General features: G+C 45.1%; 1 protein-coding gene across 1 annotated transcript; it reads left to right on the top strand.

The window, feature by feature from the left end:
* The first annotated feature begins 7,380 nt into the window (after positions 1 to 7,380).
* LGALSL (galectin like) lies at positions 7,381 to 14,797 on the top strand. The gene is made up of 5 exons (XM_035001431.1): positions 7,381 to 7,505; positions 8,313 to 8,384; positions 8,535 to 8,623; positions 9,504 to 9,681; positions 11,669 to 14,797. The coding sequence occupies exons 1-5, from the start codon at positions 7,470 to 7,472 to the stop codon at positions 11,810 to 11,812; spliced, it is 519 nt and encodes a 172-aa protein (XP_034857322.1). The 5' UTR covers positions 7,381 to 7,469; the 3' UTR covers positions 11,813 to 14,797.
* Positions 14,798 to 18,032: the final 3,235 nt, after the last annotated feature.

Below are 18,032 nucleotides of genomic sequence, written 5' to 3'. Positions count from 1 at the left end.
TTGAAAAGTCATGCCTAGGCCAAGCCCTACTGAATTTATAGAGTTCCAACTTATTCTTAGGTGTAGGAGCGACACTAACCAACTCAGGCCAAGGTTGTGAATGAATGAAATGTGAGGAGCTTAATCAGTGTAGACTGCCAATGTGAACTTCTTCTGCTATTTAAAACGTTTGCTTCAACTCGTCATTTAATCTTTCTTTGTGAGATAAATTAATCATTTAAACAATTCAGACCTAAAATAAACATGTAGCAGATAATCTAAATTTAGATAGAAAATGTGTTATCTGATTGGAAGTGGAATGTAACCAGTCTCTGGATTCAAAACATTTTATTTCTATTTTCTGGGCTATATCACCATGTTGGCGGGGAGCTCTTAGACCCATTCTGAATATTTTCAGATGGAAGAGGCAGTGTGCAGGGAAGGAATCTACAATCTGAGGAGACCAGAGATACCCTTAAGAAAGTCATATGGACACTGATATGAGGAATTCTTAATCTCAGGAAACAAACTGAGGGTTGCTGGAGTGGTGGGGGGTGGGAGGGGTGGGGTGGCTGGGTGATGGAGACTGGGGAGGCTATGTGCTATGGTGAGCGCTGTGAATTGTGTAAGACTGTTGAATCACAGACCTGTACCTCTGAAATAAATAATACATTATATGTTAAAAAAAAAAAAAAAAGAAGAAGATTGCAGGAGGGGAAGAATGAAGGGGGGGAAATAGGAGGGGGAGATGAACCATGAGAGACTATGGACTCTGAGAAACAAACTGAGGGTTCTAGAGGGGAGGGGGGTGGGGGAGGGGGTTAGTCTGGTGATGAGTATTAAAGAGGGCATGTACTGAATGGAGCACTGGGTGTTATAGGCAAACAATGAATCATGGAACACTACATCAAAAACTAATGATGTAATGTATGGTGATTAACATAACATAATAATAAAAAGAAAAAAGAAAGTCATATGGAAGAAGAAGGCAAGTATTTTAAGTGCAAGCATGTGTATGGTTGTTTTTCTTCTTCTCCTTCTTCTCCTTCTCCTTCTTCTTCTTTTTTTTTTTTTTGGAAAGTAAAAAATTATCATAATGATGACCAAAACGGAGCCCAGCTCCATAAAGAATGATAAATAAACAATAAACGAATGAATAAATAAATGAAATCTGTTTCCTCTGAATCTCTTTGATTGGTCAAATTTGGATGCCAAGTTTAAATTTCCAGGTCTCTCCTGGCTGGTGGTCTGCTCAGAAGCTGCACTCTGTTAATCCCTACTCTGTGTAGCTCACCTTGTAAGAAATCCAGAAATCTGTGTCACCCAACCACATTTCCTCTAAAACCCAAATGACCACCTGGCAGCCTGCCACCTGAGTTTTCCTCCCCACTAGCTGGGACCTCCAAATGACTGCTAAATCCAAATGTGTTGATCTCCTTCCACCCAGCTGAGCCACGCAAGTTTCCATGAAACTACAAAACTAAGAAACCCTTTCTGCCACTTGACAACAAGAAAGTAAAATCACAGATGCAATAAAAGGGAGCACTATAAACCAGCAAATGAAAACAGAAACATCAAGCATAATGAGAAGAGTGAAATTAGGCCTGGGGCACAGTCACACAGGCCTGTCACATTCCTTATTGGCAAAAAGACTGGCTGAAGACCAGATCCACCTCTTGGAATCGCCGAAAGGTGAGGCTGGGGAGAAGGCCCAGAAGCACATCCTCAGCTCTCAGGATACGCCCAATGCCATGCTGGAGAGAATCTTAAAATATCTTTCATTCAAGCTGCCAATTCCAAACGTTGGAAGTGTTCTTTGTTTTCCTCGGCAGAAGGCTTTCACTTCCCCAGCAGCTCTTGTCACCCTTCCCGGGAGTGAGCTCTCAGGACAGGGTGCACCCCAGAGGCTCTCACACACACTAAAGGGCCCTCAGTGACATCCCCTGGGTAGGAAAGAGCAAGTACCTCTGAAGCCTCGGGGGGATGGGCTCAGTATTCTCTTCCTCAGCGAGGAGGTTTTCTGAAATCAATCCTTCTTGTGCCTGTAATTAAAACACAAGCAGGAGGCTGGTTCTAGTTTCCTCATAAATAAACTGAAAATAATGAAATGTTAGGAACTGCCATTGACTGCCAAGTTTTATGGTTGTCCCCTGATTACTTTGGTACAACACAAATGTATGCATGTCTAAAATAATTATTTGATAACGGTGGGCATAGTTCCTACAATAATTAAGAACTTTAATCATGTATTGAAATATAGAAAAAGAGCTTGATAAATGTGTGCCCTCCTACCTAACTAGGTAAGCAAAAGGATGCTGACTTTGTGTATTTTGCCGCTTACATGAATATTTATCATGAGCAGAGACTGGCCTGGCAAAAACAATTATGGAGAGTGGAAAGCCTGACGGGCCTATAAAACTGCGGTGTCATTCCTCAAAAGAGGCTGCAACCATCCTTTGGGGCCTGGGGTGGGGAGGGCATCAAGCCACAGGATAAAAGAAGGTAAACACTTGGGATGCTTCAATTTTACTGTATTTAAGGGTGTAGGGAGCACATTAGGTTTATATCAAAAATAAACATGGCAGTATGATAAAACAGAATGCAAATTTCTCAATATCACAAAGACATTTTGAGCTGGGACTTACGGCTACAGGGGCTTGCACAGGTTCCCCTTCATCTTAGGTGTTCTTTGTGCGACCACTGGTGAAGTGCTCATGTAGTATCAGGAAGCGATGACTCACCAAATACAAAAGGAGGCTTTTCTGATGTGCAAGTTTACTCTAGATTAGATTGGATACATTTCATATCATGTATAAAAATATGAATAATAGGAATCTTTTTTTAAAAGATTTTATTTATTTATTTGAGAGAGAGAGAGAGAGAGCACAAAGCAGGGGGAGTGGCAGGTGGAGAGGGAGAAACAGACTCCCTGCTGATCAGGGAGCCCAATGTGGGGCTCAATCTCAGGACCCTGGAATCATGACCTGAGCTGAAGGCAGACGCTTAATGACTGAGCCACCCAGGTGCCTCTGAATAATAGGAATCTTAAAGCACCTTCTAGATAGCAGGTCCTGAATGGGAGGCAATTTTGCACTCCCCACCTGCACCCCATGGGGTACATTTGTCAGTGTCGGAGTAGGGGGTGACATTACTGTCATCTAGTGCTCAACATCCTACAATGCACAGGACAGCCCCCCAAAACAAAGGATTTCCCAGCCTACAATGTCAATGGCGCTGAGGTTAGGAAAACCTGCTCCAGCCAACGTGTCTATACACACACAGAAAACAGGTGGTCAGAAGGTCAAAGTCAGGCCGAGGGGGTCAGGGCCGGCAGAAAGCCTACGAAGGCAGGCTCAGGGCAAGGGAACAAGGCATGTCCATCTGTACCAGGGCGGGAGACAAAAACGCAACCTCTGAGACATGGCTTTAGCTAGCTGCTGGGCCAGAGAGAATAGAGAAGCCTGGATTTAGAATTCAGGCCATAAATGGAGCTGTGATGTGGTGTTTGAAGACATGCTTTTTCGGGACTGTGGAAGTCGCTGTACACCTTTGATCAGAAATTTGCCACCTCCTCCAGGAAGCTGCCTTAAGCCTCCAAATGCAACTGACACCCCCGCTCAGTGCTCGGGCTATAAATGTGAGGCCTTTATTACCTTACCAACCACGACATTCTGCCATTGGTTCCCAGAGTGAGCTGTGAGCTCCTCGAAGACAAGACTTGGGCCTTTTCAAGTATTTCTTTTTGGTTCATGGTATCATAGAACAAAACAATACCCGTAAAATAGTTGTTTAATTGACATCAATGCTGTAGTCTCCTCCCAATATTAGAAATGCGGCCTGCACACATGTGAATAAAACACATTAAATGGAAAGGAAAAAAGGAAGTGATCTAGTCTTTTCATCTGGGAAGATCATTTAGCAAAATCTTCAAAGACCTGTTTATACTTCTTTTTTGATGTTAACCATCTGTTTGACTGCCTTCCCCCGCTTCTTTAGCCTTTTTAGCATTTTCCAGTAGTAGTGCAGTTCATCTTGAAATTTCACGGGTGCACCTCATAAAAGGGTTACAGTCTTGGTTAATGTTGTTTTAGACACAAATGCCTGAAATCCGAGTAGAGAGCAGTCTGCCTTCTCTACACAACTAAGAATAAAAATAAATTAAAGCTCTATAATTCATTAATTTGCTAATAACTTTTCCCTGTAAAAAGTAGTTTGACTCTGTTCAGCTTTAATTAGAATAAAAAATTCATTTAGGCTTTCTCCTTCCTCTTCATATTTAAAATGAGTCATTCTGTAGACTGAGAAGGAATGAAGCATTTTGGGGATAAAAGGCAATTTTCCACGTTAAAGTACTCTGGGACGGTTCAGTACCTTCCTGTTCTTTAAATTCCCAAGATGTAAGAAACACATCTCAAGCAATCCAAACATCGTCAACTCCACTTACAAAACAAATCAAAGGATTATTCTTCACCTTATAAAATCACTTATCAAGCCAAGAGTCAACCCAAGATTGCTTTCATTCAGCAGCCCTTACTCTCAAACCCATTCAAATTCAGATGGTATTTACACATCTTTTCAGGAACCCCAAGAACTTTCTAAGAGCTAAGAAGGAATGATGAATGAACCCAACCCTTCATTTTGCAGGTGAGGAAACAGGCTCAGAAGTCAATATGAACTCTCAAAGTTGCATAATGGTAACAGCTAGGACTTATCAAGGGCCCACGGCTTCTCACATCTTTATCACTTCCACCAGGTGTCTGAGCCGCCATTATATCTTGCTGGCCCGGTGGAGGAGTCCTGCTTGTACCCTCCCTCCTGGGCACTCCCCGCCCCACAAAGGCCACTCCACACAGCAGCCAGAGGGATGCATCTGTAACAGAGGGAAAACTATGTCACTCCTTTGCTCAGAAACTTCCAATGTCTTCCCCCCTCTCTCACGTAAAAACCAATCCTCACATGGTCTATGGGGCCTATTTTATTGGTAATTATTTATCTCTTCTGTCGAAGCACCCAACACTCTTCACATACTTCACCTGGGACTTTTTCCTTGCAGTTCCCTCCACCAGAAACCTCTTCTTCCAGACTTCCAAAGGACTCCCTCCCCCTTCCCTTTCTCCAGGGGTCTCATCAAACATCACTTTACCAGAGGTGGCTTCCCGGCCCACCCCTATGTAAATAACACCACTCCACCTCCTATCTCTCTCTCCCACCTTACTTTCTTTCCTATTTTTTTTCTAGCACTTTTACTGCCTGACATATTATGTATTTTTTTGTTGATGGACTGCCTTTCCCCACTAGAAGTTCAACAGACAAAATCCCTGCTGGATCCCCAGTGCCTGGTACATGGCAGGCACTGAGCATTTTTGCAGAGTGAGTGCTACTATGTGCCAGGTACTATTCTAAGGAAGGTCCAAGAACCCATTTACTTCATCTTCCCAACAAGAAGCCCCTAGCATCAGCACTGTCATCTCTGGCTCACAGGTGAAGAAATTAAGGCACAGAAAAGCTTAGACACTTGTCCAAGATCACTCAGCTAGTAAACTGTAGAGACAGGATTTGAACCCAGGGCACAGGCTCTTTAACCACCAAGATGTATTCTGTCACACTTAACTAATGACAAAAAAATGACTTCGATGGTTTTTCCCCGTACCAGACTCTCAGAAACCGAGATATATCCAAGTGGGCTTTCAAAATGTCCATGGTTTCTTATCACTGCCTATCTATTTTAAACAATCACTAAGGTGTGATTTTGAGCTTAAGACTGGCAAACAAGATAAAAAATGTGAACCACAACTGTGTTGCATTTGAGTCTCTACTTCAGAGCACACAAAGGATAGGACTGTGGCGTACAGATGTGTGCAGGTAATTCTCCCTACTGGACTGAGGTTACTACGATTAGCTCTGGTCCATAAGGGGAAAGCTAAGACACAAAAGCTGCAGTGATGCTCCAGGCCACACAGCCAGCAGCACTGGCCAGAAGGGAGCCTGTGAGGGCCCCTCTGGGACTGCAGCATGTCACACATGCTCCCTGCTTATTAGTGTAAAACACCCTGGTGATTCATGCAATGGAATGTTTAAACCAAAATGTCACCTAATAGAGGGTATGTTGATACAGCTTTATCTAAGAAGTTACATAATCGGGTGTCTGGGTGGCTCAGTCGTTAAGCGTCTGCCTTTTTCGGCTCAGGTCACGATCCCAGGGTCCTGGGATCGAGTCCCGCATGGGCTCCCTGCTCCTTGGGAGCCTGCTTCTCCCTCTGCCTCTCTCTCTCTCTCTCTCTCTCTCATGAATAAATAAATAAAATCTTAAAAAAAAAAAAATACCAAAAAGGAATTTGTGCCTTGGACAAAAAGAGGGGTGTACCCCTGGGAATTACTCCACAAAGGATATAAGGAGTTTCCCAGTGAGAAACTTACTGGCCCACACTGAGCAGGTGACCTGTGAAAAACAGGGCCCAGTGGGGGCTGAGGACTCACTGGGAGCAGTTCCGCTTGGTAATACATAGCCAGCCCCTGTCCCGGAGAGCCTCCAGGGTCGCCCAGGCCTGCCCATCAGTCCACAAGGGAGAGAGAGGCCTATTCTGTATCTAGCCTCCTGGGATTAAAAAAAAAAAAAGTCCTTACCCTGAGTCCTCTCTGCCTCTTGCTTTCGGGTCAAATATTTATTTACGCAAATCTAGAGCCCTCTCATTATCCTTCTACCCTAGAGGGCCGAACGAATCTTCTCCTCCACTTTGTTGGAATTTTCTGAAAGAAATCTGGAGCTCTGGAATACCGTCCCCACCCTCCAGTCCTCCCTCGACCTCGGCCTCCACCGTCCCCAGGACGTGACAGAAGGAAGGAGGTTGGCTGGAAGGGAGGGGCGAAGGTGTCACAAGCACCTGTCACCTGGCAGGCCCTGGTCCTTACTTCCCCAGCCCCCAGAGCCGCCGCCCTCCCGCACGCCCCGGCTGCGACTGGCCCGTCCCTCCCCCTTTCAGCCTCCACCACCTTCCAATGGCCGAGGGGCAGGGCAAGCTGAGCAAGCCGCGGCAGCCCAGCCCGGTCCCCGCCCTGTTCCCGGTTCCCGAGCCGGGCCCCGGCGGCCTTTAAATGCCTCCCAGGGCCAGCGCCACGCGGCCCTCGTCACCTTTCTGCCTCGGGAGGCGACAGCAGCACCCCGAGGAAGAAAGCAGCCCCGACTCGCCAGCGCCGGTGCCGGCAGCGGCGGCCACCTCCGACCTCCCGACCCGCGCCGCCCTCCCGCTCCCTCCCCCTCCACCCCCCCCAGCCTGCCGGGTCGGCGCCTGGCCCCAGGCGTGCGCGCGCGTGCGCGCCCGAGTGTGTGTGTGGTGTGTGCGCGCGCCGGGCCAGCCTCGGACCCGCGCCCCCGCCCGGCGCAGGACCGCCCCGGGATCCCCGCCCGCGCGCCGCGTCCCACGTCCCCCGCCGCCGCCGCCGCCGCCGCCGCCGGGCCGCCAGCCGTGCACCCCGGCGCGCCGTGCACGAAGATGGCGGGATCGGTGGCCGACAGCGATACCGCGGTGGTGAGTGCGGAGGGGTGCACGCGAGGCGCCCCTTTCCCGCGGCCCCGCACGCCGCCGCCTGCTCAGCCTGGCTGCGGCGTAGACGAGGCTGAGGCCCAGCCCGGCGCCCCCCGCGTGGGAAGGCGCCCGGTACCTGTTAGCGAGCGCCGGCTGTGAGCGGCCGGCCTGGGGGGCAGGCGGGTGCCCCGGGTGCACCGGAGAGAGGGTGCATGGGGGCGGACGGCGGCGTGGGGGTGACCGACTGCCCCCGCGGTGCCATGCAGCCGGCGGCCAGGTGTGTGCACGTTGCACGTGTGAGTGTGCGCTTGTGCGAGTGTGTCTGGGGCGCGCGCCCCGCGGCCGCCTCCGACGTCCCGGGGATTCCCCCTTGGAAATGGGTCTGGCCCTCGGGCCCCCGAGAGAAGTTGAGAGCGGCCCTGCACCCCAGCCATGTCCCTCAGGACAGGCCTGGGCGACTGCGGGTCCAGAGGCGGTTGCGGTTGAAGAGGGGCCTCCCCTCCTCCGACGCGGGGCTCTGGCTCCCCGGCGTGCCTCGACCTGGATTTTGATCTAGATCTGAAGGTCTGGGGATCTTCAGAAGCTGAGCTACCGGGTGGAAAGGACGGGTTTTGTTCCCGGGCTTTATGAGGTTATTCAGTGGGCTGTGAGGTGGCAGCATCTGCAGGCACTGCCTGTGTCCGGTGAAGGCTGCTGGATTCAGCCAGATCTGTATAGGTGCTTCCCCACTCCCTCCCCTTCTCCTCCCAGCCCCCACGCCCCCTAAAACTAGAGCCTCTGGAAAGCCAATCTGTGTGCTGCTATTTTTAGAAACTAGATGATGGGCATTTAAACAACTCCTTGGGCTCTCCAGTTCAAGCCGACGTGTACTTCCCACGCCTGGTAAGTGATTTCGTTCTGGGCTCTGTGTCTCTGCCTGCACCCTTTTCCTTTCTAATTGCATTTTCTGATGGGTCAGGTCCTCAGGATCTGAGGGCTTGGCTCTGCCGGGACAGGCGGTACACTTCCTGTTTCTCCTGTCCTCCTTTGCAGATAGTTCCATTTTGTGGGCATATTAAAGGTGGCATGAGACCAGGCAAGAAGGTGTTGGTGATGGGCATTGTAGACCTCAACCCAGAGAGGTAAGCCAGAGAGTCCTTGTGGCCCCCAAAGCTTATCAGGCAGTTACAAGGCCCTGCCCACTCTTGTTGTGGTTGCTTGCTCCCCCTCTTCTCCCTGTGGCCAGTGTTGGTAGTTGGAAGTGCCAAGAAAGTACCACGTTCCCATGAAAAGAATGTGTATGAATCCCAGCCATCATTTCTCCAGACAGCTATTTATATCAGAGATTATAAATATAGGCCCACATCATTTTCTCTTTGACCCTTGAGGAAGCCAAAGGATTTTTTTTAAGGGTTTTTAAACCTGGTGCTTGGAGCAAGATCTACCAATATAAATGACAAGCAAATATTACAAGATATTATTTCCTCTGGTCAGTTTCTGGGGCTGTTTTTGAGAATTCTGAAACGGATTAAGACACAGATGTGTGGGTGGTTTGGGGTATGTGAAATCCCTAATGTTAGTCATGTTCAACTCCACCGAAGTTCTTACCACAGCCTCCTTTCGGTATTAAAATACCTGGCTTGGGGGCGCCTGGGTGGCTCAGTCGTTAAGGGTCTGCCTTTGGCTCAGGTCATGATCCCAGGGTCCTGGGATCGAGCCCCGAATCTGGCTCCTGGCTCAGCGGGAAGCCTGCTTCTCCCTCTCCCACTCCCCCTGCTTGTGTTCCCTCTCTAGTTGTGTCTCTCTCTGTCAAATAAATAAATTCTTAAAGAAAATTTTAAAAATAAAATAAACAAAATACCTGGCTTGACTGTAATCCTCCTCCTCCATACATAGTCTAATCTCCTGTGTAAAGAGTAGTGGCCCATTCAAAGCAAACAAACCCCAAGGAGAAAGAGGAACTGTGGGAGCCTGGGTCAATGATAGCCAAACCCAGAATAAATGAAACGATGTTCTTTTCAGCTTTGCCATCAGCTTGACCTGTGGTGACTCCGAAGACCCTCCCGCCGATGTGGCCATTGAACTCAAAGCTGTGTTCACAGACCGGCAACTACTCAGAAATTCTTGTATATCTGGCGAAAGAGGTGAAGAACAGTCCACAATCCCTTACTTTCCATTCATCCCAGACCAGCCATTCAGGGTGAGTACCTCGAACGCTTCCACTGCAGCCACTGGCGGGGTGATGGTGCTCTGCTCCTCCGGCGTACGCCAAGAATGCTTTAAGCAGCCAGAATTTTTGCACGTCTAGGAAATTTGTCACCTGATAGTGACAAAAAGAAGAATGATCAAAAGAGCTCTGTTTGCTGATACGAACTAATACCATAGTAGCTCTTGGCTCTGTTTAGCCGTAGATTTAGTAAATAAACCCATGTCCAGATTGTTAAGAATAAATACTTTTCTATGTAGTACTCAACCTAGTACTAGGCACATAATCTATACCTGTCCCAAAATATCTTGATTGATTATTAAATAATAAGTGCTAGAAATTTCCTCATTTTTTTTCAACCTATAAGGAGCCCTAAACCTTATTAGTGGTGACTTTTTTTAAGAACAATAGTGATAATCTTTTTTTCTCTTGTTACTTTTGCTAATGAGGTCTGGTCCTTGTGTCTCCCTCTGGGTTAAGAAGCCTCAGTCTGTTTTATTGTCACCGGCTGTGTGGCTGACAAATTCCTTCCCTTGGGCCCAGATGGGTATAACTTGGCTCTCCACCATCTAGTGGGCAGGAAGCACAACCCAAACTTCCCATCCAGCCAAGCAACATTAGTAGCACCTTCCTTATGAAGGACAGTGCCAAGTAAGAGATGCAGGTAATGTGGGTAATGTGTTAGGAAAGGATTTATTGAAATACCAGGCCTGGTGAAGTTGTCTGTATTACACCTGTTAACATCCATTACAGTAATAACAGCTCAGTGAGAAGCTCCGTGTTGCATATAAGCCTAATAAAGCACAACTACCCTTAACCTGTTGCTCTTCATCTAGACATTTACAAGGGCCTTATAAAGAAGTAATAATTTTTCTTCTCATCATAACATGTGGTGGGGGTGGAATAAGAATCCATGACTTTTAGTCAGTGATAGAATTGAGATTGTTGCCCTTCTAATCATAGTCTGGAGAAGGTCCCGGTACATATTACCCATGCCCTCCGCCCTTCTCTAGAATGATAATGGCCCCTTAGGCTCCTCTTGACTATGACAGTTTCTTTCTTTCTTTCTTTCTTTTTTTTTTTTTTGACTGTGACAGTTTCTTAATGATGAATCTTAATGCGTAGCTCATGAGTATGAGTAACCAGAGCTTCTGTCTGCCAAGAGGAATATAATGCTCCCCAACAACCAAACTGAAGTGAAATCGGCCCTTCTTGGTGATATAATTTTAGTAATAATATGAATTAAATGTGACTAATATCACATATGAAGTCTCTTCTTACATGGTGGCCACCAATGCTTTTAATAAATACATAGCACAGAACCAGTGATTAAAATCTATGGTGAATTCCTTAAGGAAAAGAGGAAGAAAAAGCTTTTACCATATGGAATCAGCATTTGTGTTTGGCTTAACAAAGCCTTGTTAATTACACATCCTTGATCCAAGGATGTGTAATTACTTTGTAACCTTCTCTCTGCTTTAGTGTTTACCATGGTTGTGTGCCTAGACTGTTATTACATGCTACTAAGTGGGTGCCAGTTTATCTCTGCGAGGGTCTCCTCTGAGGGTGGGGTAGGTTCAGGGGATGACCGTGCCATATAAATAAATCTGTGCTGCTTTACGTTACTTCCCGGAGTACAAAGAGAATGGAGAAGTGGTCAAGCATGAACAATTAAAATCTTTAAAGGATATTGAAGAGTGAAGAACAATGGTTCACAAGGTGTGTTCCTCATTCCAGCAATAGCAGCATCGTGTTAGAACGTGATGGAAATGCAGATTCTTAGATCTGACCCTTGACCTACTAAATCAAAAATTTTGGGGGGGGGTGGCATCCAGCAGCCTGTGTTGTACTTCTGTATGATTCCAGGGTTTGAGAACCACTGAAGATGTTGCCTTTCTCTAAACTGAAGGACTGTGTGTTTGTTCTCCCTATCAGGGTTCACTGAAATTGTGAATTGAGCTTATGATTTTGTTTCTTCCAGGTGGAAATTCTCTGTGAGCACCCACGCTTCAGAGTGTTTGTGGATGGACACCAACTTTTTGATTTCTACCACCGCATTCAGACGTTATCTGCAATCGACACCATAAAGATAAACGGGGACCTCCAGATCACTAAGCTTGGTTGATGCTGTTTAAACCACCTCTGTTTCAAATAGGATCAGGTGCCACAACTGTCTGACTGTGGGTCTGGAAGAAGTGTCCTAGCCAGATCTGGAGACTTAAAAAGAAAACAAAAACAAAAAGCAGGCTTCACTGTCTCTTCTTTCTGTGCAGTTTAAACCCAAAACGACAACTTCAAACTGTGGTTTGCCCTTAGGAAGCTGTCAGAACAAAGACACCGAGCCATTATTTCCAGAACAAAGTAATACATTTATGCTGGATTTTATTCAGACTAAACTGACATGGATTTGTGATAATTTGTGATTTGGTAGCAAGTTATTCATCTTTTCAAAGCAAGGGGATACTTAGAAACAAAAGTGCTTAAGACTTACCACCACCGCCAACAAAGATGGTACACCGAGATCAACTCATTTCTGCACTGAAGTGAAGTGTGTAGCACAACCAACATTTTAGTCAGGGTATTTACATAGAATGTAGGTTGTTCAAGGTTTGGTTGGTTTTGTTTTGGATTTATTCTTGGTTTTTGGTTTTTGCACAGCATAACGTTAATTCAGATTTTTAAAGCTTTCTCGTAGTTATTTATTTATACTCAATGTACGTATTAGAGAATGATTAATGTCTCAAAAACAGCAAGTTACGAACTTTTGAATGTACAGATATCTTAGGTCCAAAGGGGAAGATTACATATTACAGTCATGAAAGAATTGTATCTTCCATACCCCTAAACTTAGGATCTCTTGATATAAATTGCTGTAAGTGCTTTTGGGAAAAGTTTGCAACATTTTGATAAAACTGCTTTTCAAGTAATCGACGATTACATAAATTCTATTTATATCACGTTTTCTCTTTACTGTGAATTAGCACAGTATTGGCTTCCTTAAGCCTAATTAACTACTTTTACCTAGGTCTTTATAACAGCTTGTTAAGTTGTTATTAAACTAATTGAAAACATGTAAGAGGTGATTGTGGAGACCATTTTTAAAATAACTATTATATAAACTTTCAAAAGTGTACTATGAAAATGATTCTGGAATGCAGTGTAAAGCAGAAGCAAATGGCCCCAAATAACTTACTTGGAAATGATTTATATCAACTTAAGCTGTTAGCTCATTGTATTACTTTTACTATGTGACCCTCACCAATATCTCTAAGCAGTGCCTTTGGAACTTCAGAGGAAAGGATGCTTCCTACTATGTTAGCTGTGCTGAGACATTAGGATAAGGGGGGATCCAGATTAGGAAATGATCCAGTTAGTTTATCTGGAAGGTTAACTCCCAGAACTCCAGATCCCTGGAGTCCAGCCCACAGTGTGAATGTTTCAAATTAAGCTGTAGGGGTTTCCCTGCGTTTGTGGAGCTGATCGGACAGCAGAGCATCTCCAGGAGGAGGCAGTGGTGTGAATATCACCGCACGGCAAGAGGTGGCTGGAGTCCCGGGTGCCGGGCTTCGCAAACTGCACCGGCCCTGGAGAGAAGGACCCTTGGCACTGCTTTGGTCAGGTAGTGGGGAGGGACAAGGGGGAGCTGGGGGGGGATGTATTTATATATAATTTAGGTCTTGTTTGTACAGCATACTGCATCATGTTATGACATGTCCTTGTCCTGCTTTGCTTTTGAGTTTTTTTACACAACATGCAGAGGCACGGAAGTGGCCATGTCATTTTCATGTGTCGAGAATGTAGACAGTGTTTCAGCACCAAAGTCTAAGAAAAAAGCAAACTAAAACCGTGAATTTTTTTATAGGTGATATATTTGGGTACTTCTCCACTTTGAAACTATCTAGCACAGTTCCATTGTGTTATAGAAGAAGATAACCTTATCCGACAAGACTGGCTGAGCGTTGAAAAGCTTTATGTACCAGCTGACTTAATCAGCCATATTCAGCCAAGAGGGCTGTTCTTTGGCTCCAGGTACTTTCAAGCCTGTGATTCACTTCTCGTGGTTTATAAAGCCGCTAGATTTTGAGGCGTGTTCGTGCGGACACTTCGAGGGTACCCTGAACCGTATTTGTAGGGGTTTTGGTGGAAGACCCCCCCACGGGAGGTTTCCTTTGAGTGGCCCTCCATCCCCACACACTGCATAATTCAGCAGAAACCAGAGGAGCTGGGCTTGTGGCTAATTGGAAGTGACACTGTTCTACCTATCAGCTAACCGCTTAGCTGCCAAGCCCTTGGGCAGCTCAGTGTAAAGATACACGGTTAACCCTTCCTTTCTCTGGGAGGCCCAGTAGGAACCTCTTGGTTAAGCCTGTTGGAATTAATCTAAATGATGTGATGGTTTAATTCAGGTATAGCTCAATTAGCAGGGGGTGGGCTGTGTTACTCATTAGCTGTAAACTGGAAACAATGTTCTTGCCTCATTGGCATGTGAGGTCTAAGGTGGGAATTCAGGGTGGAAAGTGCAATTTAAAGCTTCACAGGAAAGCATTTCGGTATGTAAGGAGTTATTTCTGACCAGAGCCCTAATTTTGCAACATGACCAAAACCAAGGAGTATGAATAACAATCAGGCTCTGGGGGAATAAAGGCTTTAGACAATCTGTCCATTTCTGCATCAAAATTGGAGTGAATGTATGTATCTACTTAAAAACTAACAGAAGTGACTTCTACTTTCTGGGCTGTCCCAGAATTGTCTTAAAATTATTATTTTTTTAAAATCTGAAACCCCATTTCAAATCTTGCCAACCTCAGTTCAAAACCCCCTAAGAAGTCGCTCTGGGAAATGATTGATGGTGGCTTGTTAAAATGGCAAATCCTTTCATTTCTATTAAGAAGGAAATATCCGAAAAGAGGGAGGGAGTCCTGTTGCCTTGAGAGAAACAGCCTTGGCATTTTCCGGCATTGATGTAGGAATAATGTTCTTATGATGACATATTTTCAAAGAAACACTTTCTTATTTACTGCGTGGTGTAAAATGTTGCTAAATGTGTTCTTACATTATTATGTCACTGCTGAAAGTTATTTGCACTATAATAAAGGAATTTTCTACAAAATGGTTTCCGGTTTATAAAATGCGAAATTTGGTGCCAGGTATGGTATACTTAGCCTAAACCATATGGTATAGCAGTGTTCCCTCACTTTCATGTATACTCCCAAGACCAGTTGTTCATGTTTCCCACCTTGATAAACTGATCAAGGAAAGGAGAGTGTCTCAGAGACCTAATGAGTTTATGTTGTATATGCAATGGGTTTTTTTTTGCTGTTGTTGTTTAAAGATTTTATTTATTTATTTATTTGACAGAGAGCAAGACAGAGAGGGAACACAAGCAGGGGGAGTGGGAGAGGGAGAAGCAGGCTTCCCGCGGAGCAGGGAGCCCGATGCGGGGCTCGATCCCAGGACCCTGGGATCATGACCTGAGCCAAAGGCAGACGCTTAACGACTGAGCCACCCAGGCGCCCAGGCCAGGACATCTTCTTTTGTTGGACTGTATGGGGTTGTGATATTCCAACCTGTGGATATCTTCCTGTGAAAACTGCATTTCCACACAAGCGGGTCCTGCTCTCCCCACAAAAAATCATGCAACTGTCATTATAAACCCTACAGCTATGTGACATTATCCCTGATTTAACCTTCTCCTCTCTTCACTCTGCCCTGACCTCAAATATAAGACACTGTAGTAAAAGAAAGTGCCTTTCAACCAAGTTTTATGAAAATCTTCCTCATTTAGGTTGTCTTAGGACCTCAGGAACCCCATGACACCTATTTTAAACAGTGCATGCTCTGAGAAAGATTGAGGTTCTGGAAGAAGCCTGCCTTCCTCATTGGTAAGCATTTCAATTAGTTATTCATTGGAGAATCGCCAGGGTGGGGCCCAATTTTTCTCTGAGGCAAATATACAAAGTGGCTTATAACTTGGAAAGGGGTCAGAGGGCAAGTGGTAATGGCCCCAGTGAGCTGTTCATGGCATTCTGGAAGTGAATTTAGAGTCTTCCTTTCACAAGAAAACGCTGGTGAGTTGGTACATGACACTGCATGCTTGCCTTGCTTACTAATCGCCATGTTAATTTCACAATGATTTTTCCCTAAAAAAAAAAGTCTCCTGCCCAAGGCAAAGAACTGCCTTGCCAGACATATACTTAATAATTAATTAATATGGGTGTATACAAGATGCCAAAACAATACTCAACCAAGAGAGAAGGGGAAGAAATAGCCACTGACGCTTTCTCTTGCTTTGATACACCCTTCCATCTCCCAGGGAAAGAGGGTGACTAGGCAAGCAAAGCCAGAAGGTAAGGAGACATCATTGTTTGATAGGGCAACACAGACAGTCCCTAAATAATAGGCCCTGGGAAGCAGGAAGCCGGCCACAGGCCTTGGGGATGATGTGAGGTTTTGGGGGCCTTCCAAGCTTTCATGAGTAAGAATGATAACAAACGTTTGCTAATGACCCCAGCACCTCCCTTTCCGTCAGTATTCTGTCATTATTTCTAAAATGATAAATGCACATAATCGAAGCTTGCCTAAATAGCTGGTCTGGGAAGAGGAGGAAGAGAAGCGGTGAGGTAGTGGTGAGAGGCAGGACTAGGACGCCCTGGCCTCGGGGATTCCTTGTGTAAGCTCAGGTGGACACTTTATTGTATTTAGGTTTTTTTTTAAAAGAAGGATAAAAATGTTTTAATTGTTGAAATACATTGGTAAATTGAATAATCTACATTGCAGTACAAAGCGGCTACACATGGTCATGGTCAGATTAAGAACTTTCCAGGGGTGCCTGGTGGGTGCAGTCAGTTAAGCGTCCAACTCTTGGTTTGGCTCAGGTCGTGATCTCAGAGTTGTGAGATCGAGCCCTCGATCAGTGCGGAATCTGCTTAAGACTCCCTCTCCTTTTGTCCCTCCTCCCCACACGCTCTCTCTCTCAAATTAATTAATTAATTAAAAAAAGAAAGAACTTTCCAAATACCCCACGAACCATCAGTCACAATTTCAGGTGGGCACTTTAAACTTCCAGGTTTCTTAGCCCTCCCGTGAGAAATAGAAATAATGACCCCTGTGTCATCGTGTTTGTAGAGCTAGAGTTAACAACAGCTTGTGCAGGTGTAAAACATTCATCACAACTGAAAAGCCAGAGTTAAAATAATCATGATGCCGGGGCGCCTGGGTGGCTCAGTCAGTTAAGCTACAGGCTTGATTTTGGCTTAGGTCATGATCTCAGGGTCCTGAGACCGAGCCCCACGTCGGGCTCCACGCTGGGTGTGGAGGCTGCTTGGGATTCTTTCTCCATCCTCCTTTGCCCTGCCCGCCTCTCTCCCTCTCTAAAAAAAATAAGAATCATGGTAACAATTTCTACAACAATCCTCCACAACATTGTAAAACAGTATTAAAAGTGCTAATCTTTGAGACTCTGTCTAATCCCTTGGAATATGCTTTTAATATTGTTTCATTGAAGTCTATTTTATTTAAAATCTAAAATCTTTAAAAAAAAGGGGGGGGGCGCCCGGGTGGCTCAGTCGTTAAGCGTCTGCCTTCGGCTCAGGTCATGATCCCAGGGTCCTGGGATCGAGCCCCGCATCGGGCTCCCTGCTCAGCAGGAAGCCTGCTTCTCCCTCTCCCACTCCCCCTACTTGTGTTCCCTCTCTCACTGTCAAATAAGTAAAATCTTAAAAAAAAAAAAATCTTTAAAAAAAAATAATAAAATAAAATAAAATCTAGCCAAAATTAGCAGTGTATTAGGCAATATTTAGAATGATGTTTGTAAAATATAATTAGAGATTTTTTTTCTACCCTCAATTATTACAGCTGTTCCAAAATTAGAAACATGGGTTTCTCCTAATGCAGTAAAAGTAATCTTTAGTTCAACATACAATGATTTTTCATGTTACATTAAAAAGTGAACAAGGAAGATATGCACAAAATGATAAGGAACTATTGAAAACATTCTCTTTTAATGAGAATCTTCATGGAGTAATGTGGTCTGTTACTCTAAGATTCTAATTCACCATTCATTTATCCTATATTTTTAAAATCCTCAAATTAAAAAAAAAAAACACCTCACATTATGGAACACAAGACCAGTCTTTATTTGAGGAGATTGGAAAGAGACCTGCTCTCATAAGACTCTGATTAAAGTCGAATATTGGAGTTACCTCACAGTTTGGGGATTTTTTTTGAGGCAACTAACATTCTCTCTGCTTTTGTAAGCAGTGTAAATTCTTGACTTGGGATTCCCCTTGCAATCCTCAATAACTTCGAAATTATGTAAATGATTTTTTAAAATTCAGCTCACTAAG

This window comes from Mirounga leonina, unplaced genomic scaffold, assembly GCF_011800145.1.
Source record: "Mirounga leonina isolate KUSES-001 unplaced genomic scaffold, KU_Mleo_1.0 Mir_125, whole genome shotgun sequence".
Lineage (NCBI taxonomy): Eukaryota > Metazoa > Chordata > Mammalia > Carnivora > Phocidae > Mirounga > Mirounga leonina.
This window is presented reverse-complemented; position numbering and strand designations above follow the sequence as displayed.

Bases quoted from the DNA above. Each gene is read 5' to 3' on its own strand.
- LGALSL (XM_035001431.1), top strand. From the start codon at position 7,470: ATGGCGGGATCGGTGGCCGACAGCGATACCGCGGTG. The intron at 8,385-8,534 runs GTAAGTGATTTC...CCTCCTTTGCAG, and splicing joins ACGTGTACTTCCCACGCCTG to ATAGTTCCATTTTGTGGGCA. The intron at 9,682-11,668 runs GTGAGTACCTCG...TGTTTCTTCCAG, and splicing joins TCCCAGACCAGCCATTCAGG to GTGGAAATTCTCTGTGAGCA.